The following is an 11,654-nucleotide window of genomic DNA, read 5'->3' as shown; positions in this document are numbered from 1 at the left end:
ATGCCTATCAAAAGAAAAAAAATACACTTTTGTATAAGGAAAAGAATAAAAGTCTCCTGTTTGACCATATTGCTGAGACAACTACCATTAACAAACTTGGTGTATATCTTCTCACTTTTTCAACACGTATCTGTCATATATGCTTATGTGAAATTTAAAACACATAGGTAGCCTGTATTGATATGTAAATGAACATATTCATTTTACAAAGGCTAATTTATATAGCTCTTTTTCCCACTTACAATATATTATGAAACAAACACATAGATACTACTCAACCACTTTTTTTTTTAATTTTTTTTTTCAATGTTTATTTATTTTTGGGACAGAGAGAGACAGAGCATGAACGGGGGAGGGGCAGAGAGAGAGGGAGACACAGAAGCGGAAACAGGCTCCAGGCTCCGAGCCATCAGCCCAGAGCCCGACGCGGGGCTCGAACTCACGGACCACGAGATTGTGACCTGGCTGAAGTCACTTAACCGACCGCGCCACCCAGGCGCCCCTATTCAACCACTTTTTAATGGCCACCTAGGAAAATCTGTTACAAGAATTCCCAGACCAACCTTCTCATCCAGTGGATTTAGGGTCTCTTAGCACTTTTCAAAGCTGCCCTTGCACCAAATGTCACTGCCTTAAAACTCCAAGTAAGGGTAGTAGAAATAAGTCCAATGACTCTTACAGAAAGGGCTTGATCCCGTGGTTCTCAATCCCTAGAGATGGGCCAAACCACTGACCTGAATTTGCCTCTCAACAAGAAGGGTCTGGGTACCAAACAGAACACCAAACTGATATCATTATATCTGCCCTCTATCATCACCTTCCTACCTCTCATCTGTTAGAGAATGCTGGGAGCCTGCAATAAAGAGACACAGAGGCAGCTGGACACTGTAAAGACACAGCATTAGGTTCTGAAGTTTATGGGCTTTAAACATACCCCATAAGCCTGCTTGACATGTCTAATCTTTCTATACCAGCATATTGTAAATTTACATCATAATTCTTTTAACCAGTGTCCTGTGTTAGGCTTGAATTGGTTTCCAATTCCTTGCTGATTACAATGCTATTCTGACCACATATCATACACATATATCCATGTCCAATTAACGATCATTTCTGTTGGATTAAATTCAAAAAATGAGATTCCTAAGTTAACTTGCTAGGTAAAATGTTGATACATGTTGATAAAAAACCCTCTGAAAAAGACTTTTTTTTTCATTAGAAGGTTAAGTTTCAGTAGCTTTTTTGAAAGGCAATCTAATGTCATTGCCCAAAATATAAAAGGCTGTTTTCATCAGTGTGGCTGCCATAACAAAAATACGATAGACTGGGTTGCTTATAAACAACAGAAATTTATTTCTCACTGTTCTAGAAGCTAGAGGTCCAAGTTTAGGGTGGCAGCAAGGTCAGATTCTGCTGTATAATCAGAGCCCCCTTCATGGTTCATAGATGACCTTCTCCTTTACATGTTTCTTCACATGGCAGAGGGAGTAAGGAAGTTTTCTGGGGTCTCTTTTACAAGGGCATTAATTCAGTCAGAAGATTAGTGAATGACCCTCATGACCTAATCACCCTCGTGACCTAATTACATCCCAAAGGCCCCCACATTCAAATATCATCACATTGGATGGAGATTAGATTTCAACATATGAATTTGGGGGGGGGGACAAACATTTGATATATGATAGGGGCCGTGTTCATTGACCTAGCAGTTCCACCTCAAGGAATCTCTCTTATAGAAATAATTAAACCAGAAACTATTTACAGGGAAGCTTAAGGGCCACTCACTTGCATAAACCACAGCAGCTTTATATTTTTAATTGCATAATCATATTCCTAAAGACCAATATTGTATAAGCTAAAGTACTCACAAAGTCTGGATCTACCACTGACATGCACAACATGCATAAAGATGTAAGTATATATATGATTGATTAACAAAATCTAAATAACTGGAAATAAGGAAAATTTTATGTTATAGAATTTTCTGACCTCAGCACTATTTACATTTTTTTTTAATAAAGGGACTTTTATTATTTTTTAAGAGAATTTATATAGCCATTTATACAGAGCCATTTGTCAGTACTTTTTTCTTTCCACTTACGAAACTGGAATACACCATGATGAGGATGGTAACAACAAAACAAGATTGCTGGCTGATCACCTAGAGTACAAATACACACTTACTTGTTTGACATTTTATTGAACATAAAGCAAGATTAAGCATCTTCATTTTACACAGCTGAAGCAGGAGCCCAGGTAGGGGAAGACTGCATGGCTTTCCTTGTCTGGGAAGATGTGAGTCCCTGAAGTCCCATCTTGTTGTGGTAAGACTAACCCATGTTCTGTCGGTTGCCATAGCCTCTGGGATGGGTGTCCTTCCAGTCATCCCACTCCCGAACTCTGTGGAGTGTTTCTTCCCCCTCCTCCTCCTCCTCTTCCTCCTCCTCTGCCTCCTTTTGTTTCTGATCTTCCTGTTGCTGAGCTGCTCTTTTGAGCTCTGGTGTTATCTTGGCTATGCCCTGATCTGGTAATGCTCCATATTTCTGATGCTGATCATACCAGTCATTCACCGTCATAGATGCCAGACTTGGATAACCAGCTCCAAATACTTTGGCTTGGGCCACATTCCGAGTGAGAACGAAGGGTTTCATTGGAGGCCTGTCCTGAGGAGATGAGTAAGAAGTTGATGCGTCTTTTGAGGAGTCGTCTTCTCTCAGGATCTTCATCTCCTGGTCAATGCTCTCAATCTCTTCTAAGCTAATACCGATCCACCTTCGAAGGTGAAGAAGGTAATATTCACGAACACACTCATCATCTGCTTGACCACTTTCCACAGCAGATTTCAGTGCAAACAACCTATGCTCCACCTCCTTCTTCTGCTTGTATCTCTCTATTTTAGCCTGTCTTTCAGATGCCACAGCAACGAGGCTAGGACACGCCATGGAGGAACTAGCAGTATTATTATCAGCTGAGTTGGTTTGGGGCAGCTCAAACTCTGCCACATGATAATACTGGCACTGAGTTAAGTAGTTTAAAAAGTGTTCTCGAGCCCACTGCAAATGATCTAGACGCTTGCTGGGGTTGACTTGTTTCATGGCGAGCGCTCCTTGAAAAGCTGAGACCATCAGGTACTTCAGGTCTGTGGAAGCAATCTCTTCCAAGTCTTCATTTCGGCTGAACAAGTCGAGCTGCGATAACATTTCAGCAGCCTTCTTAAGGAGGTCTAGTCCCCTGAATACCTTATCTTGAATTATCTGGGAACCGGTGGGTTCAGTCGCTGCTTCCACTTCGTCCAGAAGCTGCTTGCTGGTTTCGAACAGCGCGGGGAGCCGCAGTAGCAGTAACGCGTCTCCGGCTGTTGCCATCTTGGGGGAAGGAGGAAGGCGGAAGCAGCGCTATTAACTTTTGACCTCAATATTCTTTGCAGCAGGCTCCTGTCCTGTGAATTGAAAATGTGTTTACCAGGGTCTCTGACTTCTCCCACTAGACGGCAGTAGCACCCCTTCCCTCCAGCAAAATGTCTGTAAACATTATCATAGGTACTCTGGGAGGCAAGATGTCCCCCTCCCACTGATTATCGCTATAACCATACCAAGGCAAACTATGCAACTATTAAAAGGAGTGCCATCATTGTACAAGTGGATGTGGAGAAAAGATAAATACATCTGTTTAAGTGATGAAAGCAAGTTGATGATCTGTACAAGTAGTACAAGTCCGCTCAGTAAGAAGCGTATCATATATGGGTATATGCAGATACATTTGCATGCACATGATAGAAAAACACTAGAAAAATGCACAGCAAATTGGTAGCTGTGGTTACATCTAGCAAGAAGAATGAAATGGGAGCAGCGTGGGAAGAAACGGTGGTGAAGAGAAACATTCATGTTTAAACACATCATTAAACACATTCTCACTATTTCAATCTTTTACACCAGTAAATCTTTACACCGATGTTTTACTCATTAGAAAATTAAAGCAAATTATTTCCTAAAAATGAATGAAAGTTATGGTACATGCTTTTTAAGCCAGGCTCCCACCAGAAGAGTATAAGAATTTCTGCTTCCCCACATCCTAGCACTGGGTGTCATCAATGTCTTTATCATCAAATACCTGAAAATATTTTAGTATTAGTTTACTTTGTATTTCTTTAATATTGAGGTTGGTTGGATATTTAAATATTTATTTAATCTCTGAATTTCTTCTAAGACCTGCCTATTCTTTTGCCCATTTGTTGTTGCCCACTGTTCTTAGATTATTTATCTTTTGCTGATTGACATTAACCTTTTATCTGTCATTACGTGGCCATATAGAAAGAGGTTTCAACAGTGAAAGAGACCTCATGAAAAAAAATGTAATCACCCCTCATTTATAATTATAGTCTTGGAAACCAAACCATCAGGACACAATAAAGATAAAAATAAGATTTTCCTTGACTTGTGATATTTTTTTACTCACATTTGAAATCTCAACTTACGTTTATTTTCTTTTTGTTTAATTAACAGATATTTCAAATGACCTCTACATGCCAGGCTTCTTGGCTGTAAAAGTGGAGTTTTAAATTATGGACTTTCAAGTCCTTAGGAGTCTTAGAAGACATTTTCCCATCCATTCAATTTATAGATAACTAAGATTCTGAAAGTTCAAATGCCTGCTTGACCTCAGTCAGGAACCCTGTTGGGAGCAGACATTTGGGAGGTCCCTGGCTCCCACCACCATGTCCATTCTCTTTTCATTTATTCAGCAGACACTCCACACCTTATCCATGCTGTACACAGTCAGCTAATTTTAGAGTATTTACACAAATATTGTCAGAAGAATTGTTTTATTGCACAAAAGCAGATAAAAAAGAAAGCATAATGATACTAAAATATGTCTGGTGACAAGGATTCTGGCTCACTTTTGGGACTATCTGTTCATAATGATTTTCCCATAAGACAATTCTTACTGCCATTAACAAAGCACTTACTTGAACAGCATGCTTTGAGGCTTTATCTGCTTCCTACAAAACAATCTAATAATGTAAATGTAATCAGAAGTATTCTTGATTTCATTGTATTATTTGCTTTCTTAGCAAATCTTACACTACAAATCAGCATGCAATTAAAAACCAGGTTCATCCATGTTTCATATTAGATAAATAAAAGGAACTCTCCACACTTTTAACTATGTCTATCTTGGCTGCTCAAGCACTGTCAAAGTTTTGGGGAGCATACAAATGTGAATTACATGCAGTACATGCATGTGAATCACATGCAGTACAAAGGACAAGATGAGCATCCTCTATTTTTAAGCCTTAAGTGATTCCACTAGTCAGTTAAAATAAGACTCCATGTTAACAACAGGTTTACTCATATATATAAACACTTATAAGTTCCTAGTTGAGACTGCATTTGCCTAATTTGCTTTGTACCATGTCCAGCACAATGTCATGTCCTTGTGCAATGTTTACTTAATATTATTAGATAATGACATATATAGATTTAATAATTTGCTTGAGGGAAAAATGAAATTAGTTCTTTGTTTAGCACCTTTTATCTGAGAACTTCAATGTAATTTTCTAGCATCCATCTTTAAGATGCATGGGAGATGAGGGTGGCAAATAGTAGCTTTACTTTGCAGATAATAAAGAAAGTGACATTGAGAAGTGAATCTGCCTGCCGAAAACCAGATTTTGAACTGATAATAATACCAAATGCCTTTTAATCATTGCTGCTATTGTATTAGTATCTAAAAATGAATTGACACCAGCCATAATTCTGTATATACTTTCATACACCCTGTAGAACCCATATTTTTTTATGTTTGCTATTCGTTGGATTTTCCTGTCTTAAGTCAACCTATGAAACAACAATTTAATAATATGAGACGATTCATAATTAAGGGATAAGACTTGAATCTTTGGCATAATAACCATATAAGAAAAATACTTTCCAGAACAATTACAGACAGATAGAGATACACAAATTGAAAAATGGATAAGAGATACACAAATTGTATTGGATTGCACATCTAGGACTCTTATCTCAATCATGCTAAATAATATCTAACAGGATTTTGGAGACATTCCAATCTTGCTTCCCAGCTAACTGCTGATCATTTATGCATGGTGGCTTTGCCTCAACCTCAGCTTCAACACAGCTAAAGTCTAATTTGTCATCCACCCATCTAAGTCACCAGCTCATCCTGATGTTCCTGATTCTGTCGGAGGCACTGCCAGGAATCCTGTGGCATCCGAGATCCCACTCTCTTGCCATCCCCTCCCTTCCATCAGCCAGCAATCCTGTTGATTTGTGCAAAATGCTATGTCTTACATCTCAGAATATGTTTTATTAGTTATTTAATGTGAGTATGCAAATAGGTCCATTAGGAAATCCTTTGCATTGTATTAATTCAGCGTTTTAAATGATTATATTTCACCTTAAATGCTAATGAAGTTTATTTATTAATGTGTATCTTCCACTTTCAAGCTTGTGAAAGTTCTTTTTAGCATATCAATTTCTTTAAAAGTTAAGCTGACTTTTTTTTTTTCCCACTGGACTTTTGTTCTGATCTGTTAACAAATCTAAACTTTATTATCCAGGAAAAGGAATGAGATAAAGAGGTCTATTTTCCATCCTGCTCTTTCGTAATTCACATTAACGTTAATGGGAGTTGTGCACACCTATTAAAAGAAGAAGAGAACCCTAATTAAACAAATAAACCTTTTGGTTGACACTCTATGTGATCATTTATTATGAAAAGTATAAGAAAATCATCTTGCTTTGGACAGTCATAAACAGAACTACAGAGGAATCGAGATTACATATGGTAGGAGGGGAAGATGATGAACAGCAATCAGCTTTTAAAATGATTTTAAAAACAAGCTGCCCATACATTTTCATATTAATTAACTCCATTTATGCCCCTTGCTGCTCTATGAACATATACTGAAAGAAAACGATAGGATGATTAACAAACATTTGCAGACATGTGTGACAGCAAAACAAAAAAATATTATTAAAGTCAGACACCAAATAAACTCTGTATGCTGGGTAAAAAAATAAAAATAAAATAAATAAAATAAAATAAAATAAAATAAGACTCCAATCTTGCTGTTAGAGCCACTGGCATGTTCTCCATTTGAAGTCACTGAAGTTGCTGGATGTCTTTTTAGCAGGAAATGATGATAATTGATGATGATGATGATGATGATGATGATGGGTTCTGAGACCACCAGTACTGAGATAGATCATTCCAGGCTACACCTCCCATTCTGGGGGAACTGTGATGGGTATTAAGGATAAGGAACATTGGTAAAGAAATAGGATTCCTCTTTATTTCTGAATGCCTCTCCCCAAACCTCCCTCCCAAGCTTTGCAGTCTTTTAGAGCAGCCCTCCTCATCTGAGGCACAGGCTTAGAGCAAAGCTGTGCACTGCACTTAGAGCAAGGGAAGGTGGAGGGGGGTTTTAATCTCAGGAAGTACTGCACATCTTAACACATGTTCTTAGCAGCTTAGTGGAGTGGTTCAAACTGGAGTTGGCAAATGTTTTCTGTTAAGGGCAATTCTGTTGTTGCAGCATGAAAGCCACCATAGCAACAGTGTGCAAATGAATGAATATGACTTTGTTCCATAAAACCTTATTTTTGAAAAGAAGTATCATTAGAATTAAAGCCAGGGGGTGCCTGAGTGGTTCAGTCAGTTAAGCCTCTGACTCTAGTTTTTTGCTCAGCATTATCTCACGTTTTGTGAGTTCAAGCCCCACATCAGGCTCCAGCCCTGACAACCTACTTGGGATTCTCTCTCTCTCCCTCTCTCTGCCCCTCCCCCACTGGCTCTGTCTCTTTACAAATAAATAAACTTAAAAAAAAAAAAAAGAATTAAAAACAGGTGTTTGGGGCATCTGGGTGGCTCAATCAGTAAAGGGTCTGACCTCAGCTCAGGTCATGATCTCACGGCTGGTGAGTTCAAGCCCCACATCAGGCTCTGTGCTGTCAGCTCAGAGCCTGGAGCCTGCTTTGGACTCTATGTCTCCCTCTCTCTCTCTTCCCCACCCCTGTTCACACTCTGTCTCTCTCTCAAAAATAAACATTAAAAATTTTTTAATTAAAAAAAAGCCATGTCTTAAAAAAATTTATACACAAATTTTAATAGCAGTACTATTCATAATAGTCAAAAGGTAGAAACAACTCAAATATCTTATCAACTGATGAAATCATAAATAAAATGTGACATAGCCATACAACAGAATGTTATTCATCCATGAAAAGTAATCAAGTTCTGATACATGCTAGAATATGAATTAAACTTGAAAACATTATGGCAAGTGAAAGAAGCCAAACACAAAAGGTCACATATTGTGATTCCATTTATGTGAACTATCCAAAATACAATATTCCCCTCTTATCCATGGGAGATATGTTCCAAGACCCCAGTGGATGCCTGAAACTGAAGGTAGTACAGAGTCCTATATATATTATATTTTTTCCTATACATGCCTACCTGTAATAGAGTTTAATTCTCAGGAAGAGATTAACAGCAATAGCTAATAATGTAATAGAACAATTATAACAATATACTATAATAAAATGTAGGTGAATGTGGTTTTTATCTCTCAAAATATCTTATTATACTATACTCCCCCTTCTTGTGATGATGTGAGATGATAAAATGCCTATATGATGAGATAAAGTGAGGTGCATGACATACACATTATAATGTAGTGTTAGGCTATTCTTGACCCTGGACAATATGTCAAAAGGAGGATCATCTTCTGGAGAACAGTTGACCACGGGTAACAGGAACCATGGAAAGCAAAACCACAGATAAGGAGGGACTACTGTAGATAAATCCATAGACAGAAAGGGGATTAGTGGTTGCCAGGGACTGGGGAAGGGAGGATAGAACTGACTGCTTAATGAATATGGGATTTCCTTTAGAGGTGATGAAAATGTTCTGGAACTATATAGTGGTGATGATTGCACAACATTGTGAATATACCAACTGTCACTGAATGGAACATTTTACAATGGTGAATTTTACACTATGTGTATTTAACCACAATAAAAATAAATAAATTAAAAAGAGGCAGTGGGCCAAATTTGGCCTAGGGGCTATAGTTGCTGATCCCTGGTGATCTGTGTGACTGCAAGCAATTTATCTAGCCTCTGTTTCTCAGAAGATCGAATGAGGATTAAAAGAGTTAATACTTAGAAAGTTTAAAATAACACTTGGAATATAGGAAATATTCAATAGATGTTAGATGTTATTATTGTTGTTGTTGTCAGCAAACTTTTTAGAGTCATGAACCCTTTGAGGATTTGAGGAAAGTTATGACCTTCTCTTTAGAAAATAACAATGTATAGATGTACACATATAAAAGTTCCCCAAGATCACAAGCCCAGAAAAAAGGCAAGGGCTTAACAAAAGCCCCTAGACTTCTCTGCCACCCCAACTTCCTCTTGCTGACACCCTTAACAGGGTTTACTGGCTAAGAATGGGAGAGGCCTCGGGGGGTCTCAGCCTGAAAAGATACAGCCATCAAGAGAAAGCTGGAAGAATGGGAAATAAAGGGGTGAGACCTTTATGAGAAGACAGGAGGATTCCAGAGTTAGACTCTGCCCAAGTAACCACTTATCTAGAAGCTCCAGTGGCCAGGTTTCTGGGACCATTCACAGTGACCAGGTATGCCCAGATCATAGTCAGTGGGGGTGCAGGGCCAACACCCCATGCTTTGAGCTTAGCTGGCACAGCATTAGAAGCAAGAGGGAATATATAGAAGTTATACAGGAGGGTCTACTAGCTGTTATCTTAACTGTATTAACTATATTTTCTTCTTTTTTTTTCTTTCTTTCTTTCTTTTTTTTTTTAAATATATATTCCTGATGCTCTAGCCTTTGGGGCTTTGGTCCTGAAGAGATTGTGCCTCCTAGCTAATTCCTAGAGACAGCAAATTAATCCCTTCTAGCACACCCTTTATATACAAATCAGCCAATACAAAGCCCACATCCCCATTGCCTCCTCTAAAAAACTATCACATCCCAAGCCAATATTTACCCTGCCCTAAATCACCCCAGAGCCAGGTACCCAACAACTAGGTACCACCCTTATAGTCTTCAGCTGGCCAAAATTATTCAAACTAGCCAATCCTAAACTTATTCAGAATACCTTGGTTACCTCACCCGTTTCTTCACTAAAAAAAAAAACAAAAAACAAAAAAACAACAACAACAACACTAAAGGCTCTAGGCCTCGCTCTCCCCTCTCATGCCTCTCTGCCCCTGACTGATCCTGGTCCTTTCCAATGTGGCTCTGGGTCCATGAAGTGCCATACCTCCTAATTCTAGAGATCTATGAGTATCTTTTCTTTTAAAGTTTATTTATATATTTTTGAGAGGGAGGGAGAAAAAGAGAGCACAAGAGGGGAAGGGGAAGAAAGAGAGGGAAACACAGAATCTGAAGTAGGCTCCAGGCTCTGAGCTGTCAGTACAGAGTCTGACATGAGTCTTGAACTCACAAACTGTGAGATCATGACCTGAGCCAAAGTCAGACGCTTTAACTGACTGAGCTACCCAGGCGCCCCATCAACTTCTTCTTTCATAACTCATTTCCATGTTTGTCTGCCTTACCATACCTGGTGAAAACAAGTCCCAGGTACAAATTTTAACCCACATATCTGACAGCTAAACTGGAACTGGTTATCATAAAACAAAGGAAATAGAACTCAGACTAGATACCTGGTAGTGGGGGAAAAGTGCTGGGGAAGGTCAAGTACTGGCTGACTAAAACACAGGCCCAGGCCATGGTCAGATTAAGCCATCAGTGCCTTGCAATACAAGATTTTAAACCAGGCAGTTTGAAATAAAACATCAGGTGAGAGACTTCCAATTTTACACTTGTTAATGAACAGGTTTCTCCTTACCTTTCATTGGCATTTGATTCCTTCATGATCACCTTCACCTCCAATCCCAGCTAGTCCCAGAGGGACTCATTCCAAGAGCTCATCTGCGAATCTTCTAGGTTGGAACTAAGAACTCCCAGACATGTATGCTCAAGAGAAGAGAGTCAGGGCTCTAGTTTACATCAGTCCTCTCTCACTGGCAAGGCTGCTGTGGCCCATTTGGTGGCAGATTGTTTTAAAGTAAATATGGGTGTAATTTTCTTCTACAGAATATTTCTCCTTCTGTGCTTTTTCTTTTTTGCTTCCTTTGCATCTAATCTGTCAGGCCCCAGAGCCCAGTCTGTGTGCATGCCTCTGCTAAATGCAGGTGACTCTCAGTAAACCTTGGAGCATCCCTTCTGTTCTCTGATGCAACCCCAGAGAGGCAAAAACATTAAAGTTCAAAAAGTGAAATGGCATGAATTCCCTGTTTCAAAACAAGGAGAAAGAAGGAAGGCTGTGGCTAATAATAATATTAATAATAGTAATAATGGCAACAATCTATTGAGTGAATGTCTGTGCCATGAGCTGTGCTGGGACATCCCACACTAATTCTTTTTTTTTTTTTTTAATTTTATTTATTTTGGGAGAGAAAGAGAGCATGAGCAAGGGAGAGGCAGAGAGGGAGAGAAAGAATCCCAATGCGGGGCTTGAACTCACAAGCCATGAGATCATAACCTCAGGCAAAATCAAGAGTAGGATGCTTAACCAACCAAGCCACCCAGGCACCTCATCCC

At 39.0% G+C, this 11,654-nt stretch overlaps 1 protein-coding gene across 1 annotated transcript; it reads right to left on the bottom strand.

Moving 5' to 3' along the window:
• Nucleotides 1–2,183: 2,183 nt before the first annotated feature.
• On the bottom strand, nucleotides 2,184–3,668 carry LOC101086855 (immunoglobulin-binding protein 1-like). Its single transcript, XM_045043145.1, has one exon. It carries the CDS (start codon nucleotides 3,363–3,365, stop codon nucleotides 2,331–2,333), a length of 1,035 nt encoding a protein of 344 aa, XP_044899080.1. The 5' UTR covers nucleotides 3,366–3,668; the 3' UTR covers nucleotides 2,184–2,330.
• Nucleotides 3,669–11,654: the final 7,986 nt, after the last annotated feature.

Source organism: Felis catus, chromosome D4 (assembly GCF_018350175.1).
Source record: "Felis catus isolate Fca126 chromosome D4, F.catus_Fca126_mat1.0, whole genome shotgun sequence".
NCBI lineage: Eukaryota > Metazoa > Chordata > Mammalia > Carnivora > Felidae > Felis > Felis catus.
This window is presented reverse-complemented; position numbering and strand designations above follow the sequence as displayed.

Excerpts from the sequence above, each read along its gene's own strand:
- LOC101086855 (XM_045043145.1), bottom strand. The coding sequence starts at position 3,365 with ATGGCAACAGCCGGAGACGCGTTACTGCTACTGCGGCTCCCCGCGCTG.